Source organism: Scardinius erythrophthalmus (assembly GCF_964197995.2).
Source record: "Scardinius erythrophthalmus genome assembly, chromosome: 20".
Taxonomy (NCBI): domain Eukaryota; kingdom Metazoa; phylum Chordata; class Actinopteri; order Cypriniformes; family Leuciscidae; genus Scardinius; species Scardinius erythrophthalmus.
Genome location: NC_138240.1, coordinates 38065517 through 38090443, shown reverse-complemented (window position 1 = coordinate 38090443; position 24927 = coordinate 38065517). Strand labels below are relative to the sequence as shown.

Genomic DNA, 24927 nt, shown 5'->3' with positions numbered 1-24927 from the left:
AAAAAACGTTTTCTGTGCCAAGACCCCCAGAATTTATCGAAGTAAATAATGCCAAATGTTTTTGAAACAAAAAAGCCTGCTGAATTGCACTAAATGAAAAATAAAAAATAATAAAATGCATTGCATTAACCCTCTACTGCACGCATTATTATGCAATCATGGAAAAAAATGTTACAGTGTTTTTTTAGATATAAAATAGACTCAAATTAACATATTTATATATATTTTTATTTTTTTTATTTTTCAGGGGGTACTTTTGGGTACGTTGCCATATGGCAACATTGTGCGACAATGGAACAACCTGATGTGTTTTCTCCCAAAATGACATGAAATTCATAGATGATTACAGACCTGTCTTTTAGAAATTAAATTGTTTTTATTATTTAAAATGTTTTCAAGAGCTTTGTGTACAAAATATTAAACTAATTTTCAAAGTATCAATTCAACAACTTTTACAAAACATCTGACAAAAGTAAACTCAGAACTGTTCAAGTGAAACTACTCAATGTGAAACGATTATTTCAACAACATTTAGTCTACTACATATTAAGTCTACTAGGCCTAATTCTGCCTGCCTCTCATACTCCTCGTCACTGATCCCTAGCTCATCCTCACTTTCATGAGATGGTATAACCACTTGTACCCTGTACATTTCAGCCCTCCTCTCAGTCTTGCCATAGAACACTGACGGCTTCATTTTCTAAACAAAATAAGCGTATATATATATATTCCTTTTATTTTACTTTATAAATATATACAAATATATATATATAAATATATAAGTAGAATACAACCATCCAACTATATCAGTGCATCCATACATTGTCATTCATACAAAGCTACTCTGCATTAGCATGAGCAAAATATTGTTCCATTACCGCACAATGTTGCCATATGGCAACATACCTATTTTATTGAATAAAAAGGTAATAGTAGTATCAAAACAATGTGACAATGATTGAAAAAAGATTAGAACTTATCCCAGATGCTTGATGTAATTTTAAATTCTGAAGAAATGTGAAAAATTGAGGAAAATCTTCACATATTCACGAGCACTTCTTCAGCAACTGGAGTCATCAAAAGTGTGTGAAAAGAATGACAGTGCAAGGGTGTGTAGTGTCATGTGATGTCATCAAAGCATATCATTAGTTACCACCAGGTTCTACCATGAATTTGAGACCAATCAGAGCTCATGCTTATTTTTAAATTTCAAGAAATGTCCAAAAAAAGGGTATGTTGCCATATGGCAACACCGTGCAGTAGAGGGTTAACAGCTTAAATATACATGTTGAATTTCAGCCCATAAAAATGCAAGCCCTAAAAATACAATATATTAAAATGCAAGCACGGTTAATGCAATGCCTTTTTTTTTAAAATCAGTACAGTTCAACAAGCTTTTTTGTTTCAAAAACATTTGGCATTATTTTACTCCTATAAGAATTTTGTTCTTGACTAGAGTATGTTTTAGCCTGCTAAAATTATACTTTACCATCTAAACATTGCCACCAACATGAGTGGGACAAGGGCTTTTTTAGGACCTTATTTGACTGTCAACATATTATTTGAGTAGACATCATTTCAAATTGATGTATCAAGTATTGCTAATTTCTTTGGGGGAATAAACTAAGGTTGCCATAGTAATTGTAAATTAAGCAATATTGCCCTATATAGGGAATAGAATTGCCATCTGTTTAATCAGCATGAGAACCATTTTTTTCCCTGTTTTTTTATTTTATTTTGCACAAAAAAATATAAGAACGCTCCATTAAATATAGGCGATTACATTTGAATAATTTTGTATACGAATGACAATGAAAAAAAAAGGCCACTGTAGTATGAGTTTTGGACAAGAATCAGGGAAGGATACAAGGGGGGAGAAGAAGACAGCCTCTACGTGGCCTTCCCTAGTAGTAGCAAGGAGTAGTTGCAAGGTTGCATGCTACTAAGCGAAACTAATGTCTTAACAACACTAGCTAGCTAGCGCTAGCGTTAACGCTACTTCAGCTCAACGTCGAAGGACTCACCATAGCCAAGACCAACATACACTGAACAAAATGATAAATGCAACACTTTTGTTTTTGCCCCCATTTTTCATGAGCTGAACTATGTACACAAAAAGGCCTATTTCTCTCAAATGTTGTTCACAAATCTGTCTAAATCTGTGTTAGTGAGCACTTCTCCTTTGCCGAGATAATCAATCCACCTCACAGGTGTGGCATATCAAAATGCTGATTACAGCATGATTATTGCACAGGTGTGCCTTAGGCTGGCCACAATACAGTAAAACTGCACATTTTAGAGTGGCCTTTTATTGTGGCTAGCCTAAGGCACACCTGTGTCAATAATCAGCATCTTCATAATGGCCAACAAAAACAATGTGATGGTGATTCTACTGCAAGAGACCCATGCCAAAAACAAGAACATCCTGAAGGTCCCTGGGTATACCCTGGCCGGATACATTGCCAATAAACACCATGGCATGGCTACATTTGTCCACAATGATATGACCTGGTCAGCTATAGGAATATCCCCAGAAAGGATAGAGGTAGAATGGATCACCACGAAAGTGCAAGATACTACCATTGCTAACGTCTACAAGCTACCTCCAAGCAGACTGATTCCATCGTCGCTGCCAGATGTCCCAGTCCCTGCCTTGTATGCTGGAGACATCAATAGCCATCATACAGAATGGGGCTACAGTAGCTCCAGCGCTGATGATGACTTCCTGGTAGACTGGGCTTCCAATGCTGAGGCGACACTCCTATACGATCCGAAAGAAGCTGCGCACTTTCTACTCTGCACAATGGAACAGCACCACCAATCCAGATCTGGGATTTGCAAAATGGCACAACAACCAGCCACTTCCTGTCAGACACATCCTGGACAAGTTTTCCCGGTCACGCCATCGACCGTCACTCATCACCATCCCAACAATGGTCCAACCAGTGCAAGGGAGGGATGCCAAGAGGTGGAACTTCCGCAAAGCAAACTGGGCAGGTTTCAAGACACTTGTGAACAAGGCAGCTGCTGGTCTACCACACCCGTGCCACAACAACCTAAACGATGCCTATGACTGCAGGATGCTGCTGGCAGCCGCCAAAAAGAACATCCCACACGGTAATGTCTTATCCTGGCGCTTCTCAATTCAGTGGTCGACCCCCAACTTGCCCAAAGAACAAGCTGGGAGAAGACCAGCACCATTTCCTTTGACCTCACAGCCGCATATGATACTGTCTGGCTGCGCGTACTACATATGAAGCTTCTGGAAACCATCCACAAGCGTATTGTGAGCCTCATAATGGAGATGCTGAGTAACTTCAGCTTTCGGGTACACACCAGTAATGGCCAAAGCAGTAGGGTGAGAAAGCTCAAGAACGGTGTCCCACAAGGCTCAGTGCTGGCACCTATGCTGTTCAACATCTACATCCACGATCTACCTGCTACACAATCGAGGAAGTACGGCTATGCAGATGACCTGGCCATCTTACTGAGCAAGCCATCCTGGGAAGCAGTAGAGGAGGGCCTTTCTGAAGACGTGAACATCCTGTCTTCATACCTGAAGAACTGGCGCCTCAAGCTTAGCGCTGACAAGACCGTATCATCAATGATCCACTTATACAACAAAGAGGCGTCCCGCGAAATGAACATCATGGTTGACAATACCCGGCTACAGCACCAGCCCTTCCCCACATACCTTGGCGTGAAGCTTGACAGAACACTGCCATTTAGAAAACACCTGGAACGTGGTCTAATTGACCTTGATCATAGGACGCTGGACTGGCTCGCCTCAACAGAACTGAAGGTCTAAGGACATACGGCAGAGAGCGGGAAGGATAAAGAAATGGTGAACAAAGAGATCCTGAAAGAATTTATATGCATGTAATGGTGCGTGACATCAAAATGTATTAATTTTGACAACAGATGCAATGACATTGTATACTAGTAAGTTCAAATTAAATCCACTTTCCACTTTCAATCATCCTAACACTTTCTTTTAATACACATGCACAATATTTTAATACACATGCATAGCTTCAGGTGTTTTTGTTTACAATATGGTAAGTTATCCCCCGCTGGCAAGTAGCACCGGACAATTATTCTGCATTATGTGTATTTCTTTATCTATTTATTACTTGTGTCACCTACAATTGTGCAATATGTTACCTCCGTTCATTTAGATTATACTCATCTGTATACTTGTATATTTGTATTTATATACTGTCTGTTTACATAAGGTTGGTTATTGTGTGAATACAGTTGTTTTCTAATAATTAGTATTATTGTTATTGTAACTACTCTTATTCTATTCTATTTTTCATTCCCTATATTTTTGTATTTCTTACTTTATTTTTTATTTTTGAGCTGCTGTAACACAGAAATTTCCCCAGTGTGGGATTAATAAAGTCAATCAATCAATCAATCAATCAATCAATCAATCAATCAATCAATCAATCAATCAATCAATCAATCAAATGTTTCAGGCAGGCTTACGCTACAGGTCTTTTGGCAGGATTTTGCTCAGGCAGGTTTCCAAGGTCCGTAATAAAAAACCCCGGATCGCTGCTAAATCGTTGCGTTCGGTCAGATATGAGCAAGTCAGTGGCGTGATCTGAGTCTGTCTCCAGACGCTGCGATATGTTTAAACTTGTTTGATATTATCGCCACGTGATGTTGTAGTGTGAGCGATGAAACATCTAATGACATCATGCACCTTAATCTACATGACTGCAAGGCAACAATTTGATCATAATTGTTTTATACTAATAAACTAACATATTTTTAAAATGTAAATAAATGGTCTTTGCTCTATACTTAACATTATGATATATTTGATTTACTATCAGTTTTTGCTGAACAGACATCGACAGCCTGGCTGGGTGTATTTCTTCACAGTTTTCTTTGTTTGTCTCATCTTTTTTAGTTGTGTTGTGTGAGCTTTATTGCAATTCATGTCTCATAGTTCTGTAGTGTGAGCTTGCCTTTATTTCAGTCTGAAATGAAATATGTGTGGTATGGAAATGGGGAAAAAGATGTCCTTTACTTTCCTCTGCTGAAGCTGGCAGCCCTATTAAGTAAAACCTTATGTGCTATTAAATATAGGTTGTGTCAAAATATAGTTGAGGTCGTTGAAATATGTGTGTACATCAACCGAGTCTCTGGTCTCCGCCAAATAACTCAGATTAAACACACCAGTGGAAATTCAGCACATAATCTGCTCTCTACCAGCATCTCTTCTGCCGGATGACATTTATAACACCCAAGAAAATCTCATACAAGCACAGGCTGTGTATGTGATGCATTATAAATCCCAGAACTTTCATTGTTAGATGAACTATCCCTTTAAGGCATTTTAGAAGTGGATTTAGGAAGGAATTTAAAAGAGGGATTTATAATTTATATATTTTTTTAACTAATATTCTAATGACAGCTAGTTGACATGTATTTATAAAGTTACTATCAGAAAAAAAGTGTAACCACCCATAATATCACACAACCAGTAGGTTTAATGTCTCTCCTTAAAATCAAAGTCAAAACATTCTTCAAAAATATCCTCTTTTGTGTTTCACAGTCATACAGTTTGGAATGATCTTTTATTTTTGAGGTGATCTTTCTCATTCTGGTGCAATAGGGCAGTATAGAATATGAAGTTATGGATGACAGGTAAGAAAAGATTCCCTCTCATTGTGTGTTAAGGTTAACTAAGTGAAGACATCAGGACTACAGAAACATCTCTCCTCTCAGATGTATGAAACTCTGAGGACCAGTGTACAGTTTTAACCTGTTTAAAGTGAAGTTTCTGCTGAATGGTCCTTCTCAGACTGCTGACTCAATGTCCCGAGCCTGTCAGCATATTCCTCTCTGCGCCACAGTCACTTTACAAGCTTCACACACTTTATACACCCGTATATACGTACAGCCTGAGACCTACTCTCAGAAGAACTGTTTCCACTATAAAACAACCTTTTGTGCATCGGAAAGGTTCTTCATGAAGCCATAGATGCCGATAAAACCCCTTTATCTTTAAGAGTAAACAGAGCTTGTAATATGTGAAAAGCCAAGGTTATCTCATTACGAGTGGAACTAATGCTATGGGAGTGAAGCTATATGTGTCCGGTGCTATATGTTATATGTTTATGTGAGCCGGTGTCTGAAGCATGGGTTTAAACACGCCAAGCCGATTGGCTGAACGTATGAACATCGTGACGTAGCGTAGCGCATCACCGAATCCATGAATAGACACCAGAAATGCGCGTCGACAGCTTCTTTCTCTTCAGAAGCCATATATCTGTTGTGCATTTGTCTTGTGTGTTTGTGAAAACAAGTCAGGAGTTAAGCTGTCGACATGACAGTCTCGAGATTCAGGTTGTGTGTGTCACCTTGTCCCCGCTTTATTACATGGAACGGACTGAACTAAAGGCTTAAAGTCCCACTGAAGTGGCTTGAAACGCACAGCTTTGTTTGAACGGGAAGCTAAGGCGGGGCATATTGAATGGCTCCTCCCCCTTTTCAAAAAGCCAATAGCATTTAGTTTCCCTCACAGACTGACAGCACCGTGGAAGCGAATCCGAGCGCTGATGATACGCTGGATTCAATAGTAGAGGTGGAAATAAATTCTAGTCATTTCATTCTTAACTAACGTACAGTTGCAGAACGGAATAAAACTTGCGCGTTTGAGCAACCGAACACACATATCTGACCCATATTACTCCGTGACACGTCAACGCTCGCTTTGGTCAGGTGGTGTTTATAGCATAGGGGGCGGAGCTTCAGATTCTAGAGAGCATTTGATTGGACAGAAGATGTGATGATGAAGCTGAAGTCTGCGGTGATGTCATAAAAATCCCTGATTCATTTAAGCGGAAGTGAGAGACTGTAAGTTTTGAATGCTTAATTATATCTCCTAAATACGAATTTTGTCATAGTTTTGGAGCACACCAGTTTATTCATAACCTTAAGGCTAACATATTTATACTAAAAGCTAAAAAAAAAACGTACATTTTGATTTCGGAGGGCATACTAAATCACAATTAAATAACAGAACTAAATATAACTGAAACATATATACACAGCTTTCAATATTTTTTACGGTTTAGTGACTATTCAAACATATTCATAACCATACTCTCTGTACTAAAGCTTCCAAAGGCTAAAAACATTTAAATGACAAGTTTCAAGTTATTCTGATCGAAATGCAGCTTTTCTGGTCATAATTTCTGAAATAGGATCTTATAACACAAGATCATTTATTGTAAACTTCTTTTGTCTTTTTTTGTGACAATACAGAGAAGAGAGTACAGTGAGCAGATGACAGCACTGCTGTAAATATAATACTGCTGAATGATTTATTAATAGCTCCTCCAGTACACTGCAGTGCTAAAAATATGAACCTGACAGTGGAGAAGGGCAAACGGCTTGTGTGTGCCAGAGCAAGGGTTTATTTGTGCTCAAATACAGTCAGCAATGTTTATCATAATGGGGCATTTTAGCTTGATTTTGTGTGCATAGCGATGTGTATGTTTAGATGTGTTTTAAAGCACTTTCTCCACTGCTGCTCGAGAGATTGCACATGCTGCTGTTCTCTGGCGTTCTGATAGCGCTGGCGTTTCTCAGATTTCGCAGCTCTTCTGTCTGAAACCTGAGAGAGCACATTCTGTCCCCATATTCCCCAAATGTTTGCCATCCCTTATCTGTAAATCTAGAACTTTTTTGGGAGGATTTTAGGATTCCATGCAGTTATTTCCATGTCTGGTGTATTCAAAGACGCCCCTGCAAGCCTTCAGAGTTGTTTTCTACTTTTATTTCCAAATCTTGCTCATTGGTGTATTGTTACTCTTTGCCCTGATTACTTGAAATTAGGGGTGTAACTATTCCCTCATGTCACGATTCGATACACATCACGAGACTGAACTCGATAAGATATTATTGCGATACTCCAAGACATTTGGTAAAAGGTTGTCAAAAAATTAACTGTTGATTAAAATGTTAAATTTGGTTTTATATTGTGGGTGTAAATGAATAGGGTTGGACTTAATGCTGGAAACCCAAAGCAGGACAATAGAGACACCAGAATAAACATATCCATGATTCTGAAAATGAAAATACAACATTATTTTAGATGAATATGCTTGCACACTTTCAATGACTAGATATATTTAAAATAATGTCGGCCACTTTTTACTGCTAACATCAGACATTTGGTATTATCAGGAGCCACAAATATTCCCCTACTGCATTATTATACATTATATGCAACATCATATATTGTAGTTTATTGTAGTAGTTTATTTTAGACACTAAAACTCTGAAAACTTGAATTTTTTCTGTCCACCATACATATTGTCACTATTCACGGTACATAATGTTGCATTTTTGTAGTGCGATATATTGTGACACCCCTACTTGTGTGGAAGATTGTGTGGAACATCTGGCCGGCCCACAGCTGGATCTGTCAGTCTGTTCTTCTCTGGCTCATCCTCGGGATGTTCCCAATGGTCTCAAATTAACAGACTCATATTAGCATGAATGCACTCTAAAAAACACTGGGTTAAAAACAACCCGATTTGGGTTGTTTTCAACCCAAGGGCTGGGTAAATATAGGACAGAAAAAATTGGGTTGTTAATTTAACCCAGCATACTGGGTTGATTAATTTCTAACTTTTTAAATTTATTTTTTACTTCATATATGAACTCATGTTAACAGATTAACTTTAAAAGAAAAGCTCTACTCATTGCATGGTAATTCCTTTATTTTTTTTAATCATATTTTACAGTATAGCATATTTTATAGCATATTAGTTTTGAATACATATTGCATACATTTAAGCTCATTTAACAAATATTAGAAGTAAAAATTAAACTCAACCACTGGGTTATTATATGTGACCCAGGATAACACAAAAACTACCCAAACACTAAAAAATAAAAAATGTAGGAATTGGGTAGAAAAAATAACCCAAGATTTTTTAGAGTGTGGCATTCACATAACAATTATGATTTATATTATGTGAGAGGTGTTTATGTTTCTGGTAGACCTAACAGCATAACCGTGTGTTTAGGTGATGAATTAGGTGAAAGCTTGACTATAAAAATGAGTTTTTAGTCTAGAATTAATTTGACAGTGTGTCTGAATACAGAGCAATGCTGGAATGGCTATTCCAAAAGAAAATAAATGAATCTTCCTCCTGCAGAGGATCATTGACAAAAAAAAGGATATCTCCATATTTTCAGGAATTTTGTCAATAATGATGATTAGACAATATTATCTGAGTATCACAACTCTCACGTACTGACGCTCTGCCACAACAAAAGCCATATTTCTGCATCGGCTTTGCAAAGTTTTTTTGAGCTGGATCACCATTTGTGAATGACCTCACCCTTGTCATATGTGTCTCTCTCTCTCCTGACAGTACGAGTACTTTAACGCAGTGTTAATCAACGAGATGGATGAAGAGGGCAAGAGCGTGGAGCTGGGTGGAGAGTTCATCCTGCAGCCGAATGAACATTTCAATAATCTGTCCGTCAACCTCAGCCTCAGTGTCGTCCAGGTGCCCACCAACATGTACAACAAGGGTATGATCAGCATCACTCACTCGAAGAGGACAATGTGTGAGATGCTCTAGGTTTATATACACATTTATTTAGTAGTTCCAGTCCCCTAATTTGATTGGCCAAGCAATGTTCAAATACTGCTGATATTTCATATAACAATACTGGAATGATTCACGGTGATCATGTGTTTCTACTGTTTAAAGCCCTCTAAACACACTATTTTACAAAGACAAAACTTTGAGAATTGATATGAATTATCGCGAGTGTCACGAGTCACCACAGCACTTACAACTAACCACTTACGTTTCTGTGGTAGCCTCCAGCTCCTGCACTGGGATTCAAGCTGGCGAAAACCATTTTAGAACAGCAGCCAAAATGTAAAAGTAGTCTACATAAACTTTAATATATCCTTTTATTGAAACGGTGCTTTGCATTTCACCCCTTTATGTCCTATAAATGTGTCGTATTTTTGATAATCCGCGCAGATTTCAGTTGATGATTCTGTTTAAAGTTATTAATAACAAAACATGAATGAATGAGAAAGAAAAGAGCAGGATGCTCCGGCTCCCTTCAGCCCATCGGCTCCTCCTTCAGTAGCCACACCTTGCAGCTCTGGTCACACGTATCATAGTAAGCAATTACTATACATTGAACATCAAGTATTGTATACTTCTCAACACAAAACTCACATAATTTAAATATTAATGTAATAATTAATATAAATCTTCTCAATGAAAGATCTATATTCACTGTAAATGGAACATCAGAAGAAGGAAGTCCCCAATGTCCCCAATGGAACCCAGAATGCATTGCTCCATTTACACTGAAGGATTATTTCCTTCACTTTGTGGATAAAGCACCACTTTATTCAAGAGCTATCCCTCTCTCCTCTTATGCAAAACACACTCTAGGGTAAGACGGCTGCTTAATTGTATAAAAATGAAGGACTTTTATCAATGGACTGCTCAGCTAGGGAATATTAATAATTGTGAGTGAGAGTATTTGCATTGGTGTTTTTGTTTTATTTGTACTGCACTTTAAAGCTGCAGAACTGATGATTATTTGGTTAAAATGGAACAAAATCCATTCTTGAGCTAGTCGAGAGTATAACGATCTGTTTGCCTCAACTAATTCCACAATGGTAATCGTATAATACTGATGTATAATTTGAGCTGTTGTTTCAGATTTTGCAGATAGGGTCAGTTACCCACGACGCCATGGGATCGGAGTTAGCATGGTACAATAAATCAAAGTCAAACTGCTCATTTTTCTGTTTTAATTTGCTTTTTTAAAAATAAAAATGATGTAACATGATTTGTGTAGATTCAATGGCTTTTTATTTTTTAGCAATTGAGAGGAAGCAATCTGATCGCTTCCTTCAGAAGACAAAGTGATCACAGAATATTTTCTTTTTTACAGTTTTCCAAAATAAACTAGCCAATGCACTGATTCCCATGAAGTGCAGAGTCAGCTTTAGCATTATTAACATTGATTTAGCCATGAAGGTGGTGTTCAGAGTTCAAATAATTCCAACACCTGGTTTCGTTCCAGAGTGAATCAGCATTTTTGAATGAATTGGTTGAATGAAAGTCACTAATGAAGCACAACAGTGTAACCTGAAGGGATTGGTGCTTTCGAAACACTGCTTCGTGAAGCTTCGAAGTCTTTGTAAATCACTGGTTTTGAATGAGTGATTCAGAGCGTGTATCAAACTGCCAAAGTCACGTGATTTCAGTAAACAAGGCTTCATTATGAAAAGTTTTGAAATTGCAATGGTTTGCCTCTAGGGGGCGATCTCAGTGAACCCATGAACCAGCGTCTGTATGGTTTATGGTCTATATCAGGGAACGGCAACTGGCGGCCCGCGGGCCAAAACTGGCCCGTCAGCAATATTTTCTGGCCCGCCGGATTATTTTGGCAGTCCTAAATGCTGTACAAAACTCTTCCACTACTTGAGAAAAGCCGTAGTCGCGCGGCGATTTCACCGCCGCATACTGTGTGAAACGCCCATAGGGAATAATGCGGCGCGGGATTACGTTTTAAAGTATAACTGTGCGTTCACAACGGACGTGAATAGCGCGTCAAATTCGCGCCTGCCGCGTCTAGTTATACGCTTGACCACTTTGTGTCCATTCGCGCGTCAAAAGACGGTAGCGGTCAGAACTCTGGTGTACTTTGGACGGAGCGTGCGGTCTGACTGACAATAGCCAACTCCCGACATCTTTTGACAGCGTATCCGCACTTAATTCTGACCGCCTGTACACCTAGCTCTGAGGAGCCAGGGCTGGACTGGTAATCTGGCATACCGGGCAAATGCCCGGTGGGCCGACGTGCTTTTGGGCCGATACATCTCATACTTTTTTTTTTTTTTTTTTTTACGGCCCATAAAACTCGTACATCGGCGGCCCATTCGTTTTGTTTTGTTTAATTGACAGCGCTGGGTTAGTGCCGGTGTAATGCATTGGTCAAAAAAAAAGTAAGCGTTAGTTTTTTTTTCACTGACAGACCGGCCCATGAAACGCGTAGATCAGCGGCCCATTGGTTGTTTTCTTGATTGACACTGGGCTGGCCCAATCACATCATTAAACACCTCCCCCTCTGGGCTTTGAGCGAGCGTGCAGTGTCAAGTGTGTATCTGTCAAAATAGTCTGAGAGATGGAGAAGAAACGCAAGGAATGTGCAGAGAAATAGCGTGAAAAATAGATACAGGCCCTTCAAGCGGACGCTGTAAAATGTGTCAAGATATATATGTTTTCTGCAGCAGCAGGACCTTCATCAGCTCCAGCGGCTGATGATGAGGATAGTGAGGAGGATCAGGAGAGAGAGATGAGAAAGTGTAACGTAGAGTCCGGAGTAAGCAGAACTACTTTCAAAACACTTTGGCTATGAGTGTAGGAACCCATAACCCAGTTACAGATTATTTCCACATCTGCATAGTTGACAATTACAGAAATTTACTAGAAATTTAATGAGATGCGTTTTTATCCATGTTTTCCGCCAAAATAAAAGCTTGATGCAGTTTCCATCAAAATAAAAGATCATGTGCTCATCTCTTTCAAGTATAGAAATTAGTACAAAACTAATTATGAAAGTTTTCTTTATTTTTCAGTGCATTTGTTTTACAATATATGGCTATTAGGCTACTATCATGAGATTAATATTATAACTATTATTATGTAGTAGTGTAATAGCCATATAGACAGACACTGTTACTAAAAGAGGTTTGATTTTTTCTGAATAGGAGTTGAACAAAAACGTATTCAAAGGCGTGCAAAGATGGGTGGTGTTTATGATCATATGTAGTGGGCCAGTCTGGGCCAAAATGCCAGGGCCGATTTTCTGTCCCAGTCCAGCCCTGTGAGGAGCTGTTTGGTACTGAAACCATTGTCAGTCAACAACATTCTTTTTTTGCAAGGATGTTTGAAATAGTTCGACAGAAAATAGCCTACTTCATTTCGTCAGTAGGGCAATATGATTTTCGTTTATGTTGCTTAGAAACTTGAGTGATAGGCTTTGTCCTATTTAATTCATGTTATTTATATTTCATATTTTTTTTCTGTGACATTTTTTTTCTCTGCTGACAGTACAATGTTAAAATAGCCTAATATTTATACTGACACGAACACAATTTTTGTATAGCATTTATAATTATTATAGGCTACTCCAATCTCCTTCTTTCCATTAGAGACATTTGAATGTGAGATTATGGAAACGAGATCTAAATTTTGTGGACCCGTCAGGTCGGGAAATAAAGCGGGTGAACACCGAGTGTATTTTAAGCGGTTGCTGAATAGAACCTTGTGGGAGCGGGACGAAAAAAAACAGTCCCACGCAGACCTCCTTAAACCTTAGGTGTGTATGTGTGTGTCCCCGAATAAATAATAATAATAAAAAAGGAATAAAGTTCAAAAGTCGGACTGTACGGAATGAGGCATGATTGCTATTCACACCTTTATTAAAATGGCTGTAATATGTTACCACAATAGTAGCCTACTTGATCTGTTTAAAATGGTTTCCTTGATATATGCATAAGGTGTTAAATTAAAACTTAAAAATCAAAATTTAAATTTGTCTAATCCAGTAATTCATTTTTTCTATTTTTGATCTGAGCACAATCAGAAAATCAGAAAACCCGTCCTTATTTTTTTTTTTTTCATTTCAGTTTAGGAAATAAATAATGGAAAAACAAGTCGTTTTTCATCTTTTTATTTTTGGTTTTAATTTGAAAAAAAAAAAAAAACGATTGAATGAATGATCCACGGACGGTGACGGACCCATCATATTCCGCAATTATAGGCCTATATAAGAGTATTTAATTTGTATCCATAGGCCTACTCTGTGTAGCTGGCCCGCCATCTACTGGCTAAAAAAAATATTGGCCCGCGGCCAAAGTTACTTGCCGACCCCTGGTCTATATGGATATTTATCTGATCTCAGATCAGTTCTATAAATCTATCCATTTTAAAGACACATTTGTTTAACAAAATGAAGAGTTGTAGTTAATCTCTTATTAGGCTGATTAACCAAAAATAACATATTATTAGGACACTTAATTTTTAATAGTATTAAATGACTTGCAGCATCAGCTGAGTCGCTTCACTGTCGTTCATAAATCCTCTATCCCCGTGGCCTTATGGGATAGTAAAGTGTCCATGAGAATCTCTCCTGAAGTAATAGCTCATCCGAGGACTTTTCCCCTACTCTTTCATGAGTGCTGTGAATTCAGACACACTGCTCTTGTCACATACTGTTTTTCACCTACTATATAGCAGGGACGGATGTGATTTTGGACGCAGCCCGTGGCTTATTTACACAGGAATAACTAGATAACAAGACACACGTGCAAATCAGGGAGTAAAGACGAGGGGAACCAAAAGAACGGACAAAACAGAGTCAGGAAACGCACAGAGACAAGTGGAGTGATACACATGGTGAAAAGCCTCAGAGCAATACTGGTGGAATATCAGCACTCTCGGAAGGCCTCTCGCCAATCAGATTCGAGGACCAGAACTAATTGTTTTATATGTAGATTATTCCTGTCTCTGAGGAATCTCCTGTTCAGTCTTGGCCGCTCCGTGAGACACTGCATGCATGTTGTTCCATAACCACTCTAATTTTTACAGTGTACTTCAAGACTGGACAGCAGCTCCCAGATATCAACACGCCACAATTTATTGTGATTTCATAATACTGCATTCACTGATAAAAATGTACAAACCAATCAATTCCGACTTCTGTTGCAGACTCAGCCATAATGAATGGGGTGTACTGGTCAGAGGCGCTCAATACGGTGTTTGTGGACAACTTTAATAGAGACCCTTCTCTCATATGGCAGTACTTTGGTAGTGCCAAAGGTTTCTTCAGACAGTATCCAGGTAAGGTTGTTGTTGTTGTTGGTTGTTTCTCATAGGCTGGCAGGGTTCATGCAGAGTTTGGAAAATGCTTAATTTTACCTGATAAGATTTCAAGGTTTGAAATGTGCTTGAATTTTGAATGTGTATTTTGAAAATGCTTTATATTTTTACCTTAGAATGTGTAGTGTGATTAAAAATAAGTAACCCTTGCACATGGGGAGTCTCATTGCTTGGATGTGATGCTAGTATGTAGAAGTACACGTGATTCATCAGTTCAGTTCAGAGGAGACCGGATTCTTCGTGACACTGTTTCATTGACAGCCAACAGGGAAAGAAGTGTAAAATATGGTTATGTTGGGGAGCAACAACACGGAAGCTATAGAGGCGTGATCACATTTACCTTTACATACTCGAATGTACTCTGCTTTATTTTCTCCCTTGTGTCTGTGGAAATAATTGGTCCTTATTAGAGGTGTGCCAGTGTATCATAGATCAATATCTGCCAGTTAAAGTAATAATCCACACTAATAGACAGTGCTAATTGCTTAATAACAGTTGATGATCAGCATTGATAATCCTCCTTTCCATCAAAAGGAAAAGGCATCGCCATCTCAGAATTGTGCAGTGAAGGACATATCTCTGTCTGACGTAGAATTGCTTCGGCTTCTGTGCAAACGACTTGTGATGAACAGCATGAAAACAAAACTCAAGCAAGGAACACAAGGATAATTGAATGCTCCCATTATAATCATTGAACATTTTTTCATGAAAGTTTGAGCAAACTGAGTTTAGTAACTAATTAGTATGGATTGCGTTTTGATGCCATGAGTAAAGTAATGCATTTCAAGGAACATGGATTCATTTATCAGATTACTTTTTTGATATAAAGAGAAAAGTAATGCATTAAATGTAACGCACATTATGTAATCACATTACTTTTTTTGATGTAACTGCAAATTGCTATTTTTATTTATTTATTATTTACATTTTTAAATGCAAGACATTTTGGAACATAAACAGAAAATAAGCATAATAAAGATAAAAGTATTGAAGAGAGGATTGAACTTTCTCCACCGGCCAAACAATTTACACCCGCTTAAAATACAGGCAGCTTTTCCTACAGACGAGGGGTTCATTAAGAATCCCCTAATCATCGGCTCCGTTGCCCTTCCTTCTACTTAAAGTGGCAGTAACCTTACTTACTGTCACACTTGTATGACTTTCTAATGTGAACAGAAAATATTGCTTTTTTTCATTGAGACATTTATTTTTAAATATCTTCTGTTGCACAAGAGAGAAAATCACATTGATTTTGAACATTAAGTTGAGTAAATTATGACAAAATGTTCATTTTTGGGTGTACTGTACCTTCACATTGATAAATGGCACTTTCTCTTGCCAGCCTAGATCTTTATACAGGTACATTCCAGTTAGTATCACACAATTAAATGCATTAAGTTTTCCTTTTGCTGACATTTGACTCTCATCAGTTCAGTCAAGTAATGAGTCAGGAAGTAGATTCAGATTATGATTGATGTTGCCTCTGGTTCATGGACAGGAGAGTCAAGAGCTTTGTATTATGGGAGATGGTGTTCTGTCCACTACTCTTGTTTATTGCTCCTTTGGGCAAATGCAGTTGGTAAGCTCAGAGGAAAGGCATACCTTGCAGTCGTATGTATCAGTAGGGTAATAAGCTAATTTAGACGATCCTCTAACTTCACAGGTATAAAGTGGACACCTGATGAACATGGGGTTCTAGAATTTGACTGTCGAAATCGGAAATGGTAAGTTGAGGATGTATGCCTCTTATCCATAAAAAGACTTATGGATTTAAATTGATTGTAACAAATGCCGCTTTTCCACTCTCGGGCCAAACTGTTGTCTTTGCCTAACTGTTACCGATCCGGCCCAGCCGGTACAAATATGGTTTGATTTTGATAACGGAGCTCTTTGGAATGTAATACAAATGCATCAGTCATTGCCTTGGTCATGGACTTGGAAGATGATCAAATATTTCTTAGATAATTCTTTATTAACTTGTGTTAACTTCGCTCAAAGAGCATGCTTGGCCAGTTACAGTGCAACTGTTAAGGTCCTTGCAAAATTCGTGTGCAAAATAGTCAAAAATTTTCTTCAAGCAGTGAAAAGGATTTTGTTGTCCTCTCTCTTCTTAAAAGAAGGGAAGAAGAGGAAATATTTGGGCCCATCCAACAATCCTGAGATTGCGTAGAGAGGAAGGAGAGTTCACTGCGGGATTATCCCGAGAGATTCAAAGTTTACTTCAGGATGAGGATTCCATACCGTGCGAGGATTCCAGGCCGAGAACGGTTTGTAATCGTGCCGTACCATAATAGACTCAACTGGAAATATAACTGGAACCATTCCTTACTGTTCTTAGAACCACTGAGCCCAACGGTGGAAAAGCTGCTAAAGTGTCAATTCATGTTTTTTTAACATTTAATGAAATTTTTACTTATTCCAACTGAAGGCGCGTTTCCATTACCCTTCAAATTGCGCAAATTGAAATTGGGAATTGAAAATACGCCCAATTGAAACACGTCAATTTTGCAAAAACTCCCATATATCGCAAAAAGGTTTTTACGCTTGCATGAGGTGGTTTTTCAGGCAGTTCGAAAAAAGAATATTTTGCACAACTGCAATGGAAACGTAGATGGCGTGGTGTGTTTGAACAGAAGAAGAGACAGAGATTATTAAACTCATAAAAGACAAAAGCATTACGGGAATACTGGATCCTAAACCACTAAGAAATATCACAGCCAAGACCTGAAAGCAGATATGAGGGAGAAACTCCCAGAAACCTACGTCTACGTCTCCTTCGGTTAATAATAATAGCTAGTGTGGCTGAGATATACGTAAACCTACTAACATCCTTTGCCATAATAGTTGGAATGACTTATTGCGAGAGGAAAAAAATTATGTTTCAGTCGCATAACATCGGTTAATGGAAACACTGTCATTTTGTAATAGTTTTATATTGACATTTAGAAAATATCGCATAAGGTTTGCGCAAATCTGAAATGGAAACGCGGCTTAAGATTGTCAACATAATTCTCATATCGTACGCTCGTAACATCTCTGTCTTGCAGGTATATCCAGGCAGCGACGTCTCCTAAAGATGTGGTGATCTTGGTGGATGTGAGTGGCAGTATGAAGGGGCTACGGCTGACCATCGCGAGACAGACCGTCTCCTCCATACTGGATACACTCGGGGATGATGACTTTTTCAACATTATTGCTGTGAGTTTAGATCAATATCAAATATCATAGGAGTACCATTTTATCACAATATCAGTATTAACCTTCCCTCGGGTGATTTTGACCCGGAAATTTTGTTTGAAGTTTTTTTTTTAAATTGAGTATTCATCAGAGGGGTCCAAGACGGCAAGACCCCATGACTTTTGTCACACTTGAACCAAAAATACACACAAAAAGATTTAATGGATTCGAGGAGTTTTAAAAAGTAACAAATCCTTCCCCCGCGGGTCAATTTGACCCCCTTAGGAATGAATGGAATGCGAGGAATGCTTCAGTACACATAGAAAAACCTAAAAATGCTCAAAATTCTAACTAAAAATGCTAAAACTTTACCAAAAAATGTCTACATTGCCTACATGTGTATCTGAATGCATACTGAAGTAAACTGACTTTAGGACCCAGTGAACAGCTCATTTGCTCCATATAGAGCTATAAGGCCATCTAGAGTCATGAAATATGATCTTATATTATTTATTTATTATTATTTTTATATGATTTATTTGAGGTCCGCAAAGACTCCCAATGTCAGATATTTTGAGCTGAACTAAAAGGGTTATGCATGAAATTGTGAGTTATTTTGAATTTAAGTTGAAAGAATGTGAGGAATGTGCTTAAATTACTAATTTATTGATTATTTATTTATTAAATATAGTCATTTAAAGGTAAATAAAAAAAAAAAGTAATAAAAATCTAAAAAAAAAAAATGCATTAAAAATAGAAAAAATATTATCAAAATGAAATAAAATAAGAAAATTAAGTATAATTTTAGGGCTTAGGGTCATTTTGACCCGTGAGGGAAGGATGAGGGTTAAGTTAAAAGTCCTCTGTGGAACATTACCCACAATGCATATGTTTTGTGTGTGTCAGTACAACGAGGAGCTGCATTATGTGGAGCCGTGTCTGAATGGAACATTGGTTCAGGCTGACATTACCAACAAAAATGTAAGTGCATTTTCTGCTATACCTGTATATAAACCATAAATAATTGTTTTTGTCCTGCTTGTTAGTGTCAGGTTTGGTAAAAGAGGAATCAATAATGGGATAAACTTAAAATAGCTTTTCTGAAGCCCATGACTGGAAAGGCATAATAAACTCAGTTCAGGTTTACGGGCGTACAAGGACAGAAAAAGAAGGAGAGAGAGAGTCCAGGGTCAGAACTATAGGGCAGACTGATGACCCGAGACCAGAGGGAAACACAAGCTCGAATCCAGAGAACCAGAACCAGCTGGAGGCTGGAAGACAAACTACTAACATTCATTTTTATTGTTCACTTTGAGCCTATAAGCAGCACTTTGAATATTCATCATCATCATCATCTTCTTCCGGGTCGCGGGGCCAGTAGTCTAAGCAGAGATGCCCAGACTTCCCTCTCTCCAGACACTTCCTCCAGGTCTTCCGGGGGGACACCGAGGAATTCCCAGACCAGCCGGGAGACATAATCCCTGTCCTAGGTCTTCCCCGGGGTCTCCTTCCGGTGGGACGCGCCTGGAACACCTTCCCGGGAAGGCGTCCAGGAGGCATCCGGAACAGATTTACGCATATGCGGCTTTACTCTGAGCTCCTCTCGAGTGACTGAGCTCCTCACCCTATCTCTAAGGGATCGCCCAGCCACCCTGTGGAGAAAGCTCATTTAGGCCGCTTGTATCCGGGATCTTGTCCTTTCGATCATGACCCACAGCTCATGACCATAGGTGAGAGTAGGAACGTAGACTGACCGGTAAATCGAGAGCTTCGCCTTGCGGCTCAGCTCTTTCTTCACCACGACAGACCGGCACATCGACCGCATTACTGCAGAAGCTGCACCGATCCGCCTGTCAATCTCCCATTCCATCCTTCCCTCACTCGTGAATGATCCCAAGATACTTGAACTCCTCCACTTGAGGCAGGAACTCTCCACAAACCTGAAGCGTGCAAACCACCCTTTTCCGACTGAGGACCGTGGCCTCGGATTTGGAGGTGCTGATTCTCATCCCAGCCGCTTCACACTCGGCTGCAAACCGTCCCAGTGCATGCTGAAGGTCCTGGTCTGATGGGGCCAACACGACAACATCATCCGCAAAAAGCAGAGACGAAATCGTGTGGTCCCCAAACCTGACACCCTCCGGCCCCTGGCTGCGCCTAGAAATTCTGTCCATAAAAATTATGAACAGAACTGGTGACAAAGGGCAGCCCTGCCGGAGTCCAACATGCACCGGGAAGAAGTCTGACTTACTGCCGGCAATGCAAACCAAGCTACTGCTCCGGTCATACAGACAGCCCTTAGCAAAGGGCCCCGAACCCTATAATCCCAGAGCACCCACCACAGGACGCCGCGAGGGACACAGTCCCTCTGAATGCCTTCTCCAAATCCTGTAGCTCAAACAGTAGAGCGTTGGCGCTTGCAATACCAATGTCATGGGTTCAATTCCCAGGGAAAGCAAGAACTGATAAGAATGTTTGGCCTTGAAATGTAATGTGTACCTTGAAATGTAATGTAAGTCGCTTTGGATACAAGCGTCTGCCAAATGCATAAATGTAAATGTAAATCCACAAAGCACATGTGGATTGGTTGGGCAAACTCCCATGAACCCTCCAGCACCCTGTAGAGGGTATAGAGCTGGTCTAGTGTTCCACGACCGGGATGAAAACCGCACTGCTCCTCCTGAATCCGAGGTTCTACTATCGGCCGGATTCTCCTCTCCAGTATCCTGGCATAGACTTTCCCGGGGAGGCTGAGAAGTGTGATCCCCCTGTAGTTGGAGCACACCCTCCGGTCCCCCTTCTTAAAAAGAGGGACCACCACCCTGGTCTGCCATCCCAGAGGCACTGTCCCCAACCGCCACGCGATGCTGCAGAGGCGTATCAGCCAAGACAGCCCCACAACATCCAGAGACTTGAGGTACTCAAGGCGGATCTCATCCACCCTCGGAGCCTTGCCACTGAGGAGCTTCTTGACTACCTCTGTGACTTTAGCCCGGGTGATGGACGAGTCCACCTCCGAGCCCTCGGCCTCTGCTTCCTCAATGGAAGACGTGACGGTGGGATTGAGGAGATCCTCGAAGTATTCCTTCCACCGTCCGACGACATCCCCAGTCGAGGTCAACAGCTGCCCACCTCCACTGTAAATGGTGTTGGTAGGGCACTGCTTCCCTCTCCTGAGGCGCCGGACGGTTTGCCAGAATCTCTTCATGGCCGACCGGTAGTCCTTCTCCATGGCCTCAGTGAACTCCTCCCAGGCCCGATTTTTTTACTTTGAATCTTGTCTGGATAAAATTGGCTTTTACAGTAGATGCAGGATATCCATAACATCAATTTGGTCAGCTCAAGTCTCCTTTAGTTAAATAGCGCTTTTTACAATACAGATTGTTTCAAAGCAGCTTTACAGAGATAACAGGAAAATAATGCAACAAAATTTGTTTCCAGAGAAAGTAGTGTCGCAGTCCAGCTTAAGTAAGTTCAGTGATGATTAATTTCTGTTGTAAAAAAGTTATTAATTTAGTTCATTTATATATATAGCCGCTCTGGAGAAAACTGTGATGTCATCGTCCAGCTCAGTTCAGTTCTCATATAATGGTGTCAATGCAGGCAGATCAATAATATTGTTGAATATTAAATGTCCCCATATTAAAAGTCATATTGAATATTAAAAGTCAAATGAAAACCAGAGTATGAACTATTTTAGTGTCTGTCCAGATGTTTTTCTAACCAATTATTATTTTTTAATGAATTTGAAATGTTGCTGGACCAAGTCTTATCTGAAACAAGGTTGCAACCTTACGTTTCTTATGGTAAGGTTGTGTTTTGTGTTTTTCTCCTCAGCATTTCCGTCAGCGTCTTGATAAGCTCTTCGCCAAAGGTATAGGCATGCTGGACCTGGCTCTGACTGAGGCCTTCGAACTCCTCAGTAATGTGAGCATACACACACACACACACACACACACACACATTCTTGTACATCTATCTTTATGAGGACATTCATTGACACAATGCAATCTCTAGCCGCTTACCCTAACCTTACCCATCACAACTAAGTGCCTAACCCGAACCCTGACCCTAAACCCTCCTCAGCTAGCTTTTATTATTGATTATTAATCCCAACCTCTCATGATGTGATATGTATGTGTGTGTGCGTGTGTGTGTTCAGTTTAATCAGACGGGCCGAGGCAGTGTGTGCAGTCAGGCCATCATGTTAGTGACGGATGGAGCCGTGGAAACGTATGACGCTGTGTTTGCTACGTACAACTGGCCCGACAGAAAGGTAAGAAGAGTTTTTATAGGCCCAGTTTGCAAATAATCTCACTGACTGGAATGCTTTAAATGTAGGAACGATCCTTGACTCACACAGAAGTTTTATGTATTTTCTCAATTGCAGACTGACAGATTTTGACTAAGAGATTGTTCCCATTCTTGTTCCCCAGGATTTGCATGTAACAAATAATAATATTCAGTCTGGAAACTCTGCCCTCCAAATAGGGGTTAAGACTCTTACACTCTTTTATCCATCTCTGGTTTTTGCGAGCCTCTAGGTATTTAAAAAACATTCTAGCTCTAAATACATTTCCAAAGGTTGAAAATATGTCTTCATGGAAAAGCGTTTAGAGACCTTCTGAGAGCACAGGTGAAACACTGAATCCAGCAGAGCAGTTATGAAGAGAATCCGGACTATAGAGGTTATGCATTTCCCGCAGGAACACACTCCCTCAGCCGGACTGAGTGGCAGAAGAGCTGATGCATGACTAGATTTAACAGAGGAAAATGCGAAAACGCCAGTAAAACAAACAATTATCAGTTTAAACTAAAGGTTAGACTCTATATAATGTTCCTTACAAAAGAAAAAGCTCAAAAGTAAAAAGTAACTCATTACTTTTCTAAAACTGTCACATTCTGTTCTGTCGTGTTTGCACCTGTTCTTGTTATCCTTAATTAGTTAACCTTCATCTACCTGTGTTCAGTTAATTATCGTCACCTGTTTTCAGTTCATCAGTGTTAGTATTTAAGTTCCTTCAGTTCAGTCAGTCTTTGTCCGTTCACGTCGTTTATTGGTGTGTGTAACCCTCCTGCCCGTCTGTACCTTTTGTGTGATATTGTGAGTAAAAGTTTATATTGGAACTTTATGACTCGTGATCTTCTTCGGCCTGCACGCACCGTGACAGTAACGCAATTAGTTACTTTTTAAGGGAGTTATGTAATATTGTAATGCATTACTTTTCAAAGTAACTTTCCCTAACACTTGTTTATATGATCCTGATTTTAACACCGGGGTAAAACATTAAGCAAATATGCCTGTGAAAGGTTTATATAAATACAACATCGGTCTAAATCCATGTGATCACTAATATCAATGTTATGTATATAATCATATCGTCCAGCCCTAAAACGCGGATTTATTTTGTCAGTGTTTATTTAAAAACATCAAACAATGCAAAATATCCAATGGTAAATATTTAATTGAGTTGTCAATACAATATATAACAATACAATATATAGGGTATGAATTTACCCCTAAATTCAGCATATTGACACTGAGAGACAGAGACACTGAGAGACAGAGACACTGAGAGACAGAGACACCGAGAGACAGAGACACCGAGAGACTGAGACACCGAGAGACAGAGACACCGAGAGACAGAGACACCGAGAGACAGAGACACTGAGAGACTGAGACACTGAGAGACAGAGACACTGAGAGACAGAGACACTGAGAGACAGAGACACTGAGAGACAGAAACACTGAGAGACAGAAACACTGAGAGACAGAAACACTGAGAGACAGAGACACTGAGAGACAGAAACACCGAGAGACAGAAACACCGAGAGACAGAGACACCGAGAGACAGAGACACCGAGAGACAGAAACACTGAGAGACAGAAACACTGAGAGACAGAGACACCGAGAGACAGAGACACCGAGAGACAGAGACACCGAGAGACAGAGACACCGAGAGACAGAGACACCGAGAGACAGAGACACCGAGAGACAGAGACACCGAGAGACAGAGACACCGAGAGACAGAGACACCGAGAGACAGAGACACTGAGAGACAGAAACACCGAGAGACAGAGACACCGAGAGACAGAGACACCGAGAGACAGAAACACTGAGAGACAGAGACACCGAGAGACAGAGACAGAGACACCGAGAGACAGACACTGAGAGACAGAGACACTGAGAGACAGAGACACCGAGAGACAGAGACACCGAGAGACAGAGACACCGAGAGACAGAGACACCGAGAGACAGAGACACCGAGAGACAGAGACACCGAGAGACAGAGACACCGAGAGACAGAGACACTGAGAGACAGAAACACCGAGAGACAGAGACACCGAGAGACAGAGACACCGAGAGACAGAGACACAGAGAGACAGAGACACTGAGAGACAGAGACACCGAGAGACAGAGACAGAGACACTGAGAGACAGAGACACTGAGAGACAGAAACACTGAGAGACAGAGACACCGAGAGACAGAGACACCGAGAGACAGAGACACAGAGAGACAGAGACACCGAGAGACAGAGACACCGAGAGACAGAGACACCGAGAGACAGAGACACCGAGAGACAGAGACACCGAGAGACAGAGACACCGAGAGACAGAGACACTGAGAGACAGAAACACCGAGAGACAGAGACACCGAGAGACAGAGACACCGAGAGACAGAGACACAGAGAGACAGAGACACTGAGAGACAGAGACACCGAGAGACAGAGACAGAGACACTGAGAGACAGAGACACTGAGAGACAGAAACACTGAGAGACAGAGAC

The 24927-nt window shown here is 40.0% G+C and overlaps 1 protein-coding gene across 1 annotated transcript in view; it reads left to right on the top strand.

The window, feature by feature from the left end:
* Window positions 1-24927, top strand: part of cacna2d3a (calcium channel, voltage-dependent, alpha 2/delta subunit 3a) — a gene marked incomplete at both ends in the record, with an annotated part of 173687 nt that overhangs the window by 58174 nt on the left and 90586 nt on the right. Inside the window, 7 exons of the mRNA XM_081349565.1 lie at window positions 9408-9570; window positions 14793-14924; window positions 16627-16687; window positions 18011-18161; window positions 19047-19121; window positions 21978-22067; window positions 22303-22416. Of these exons, the coding sequence (XP_081205691.1) occupies window positions 9408-9570; window positions 14793-14924; window positions 16627-16687; window positions 18011-18161; window positions 19047-19121; window positions 21978-22067; window positions 22303-22416 (786 nt within the window). The remainder of the gene's footprint in view (window positions 1-9407; window positions 9571-14792; window positions 14925-16626; window positions 16688-18010; window positions 18162-19046; window positions 19122-21977; window positions 22068-22302; window positions 22417-24927) is intronic.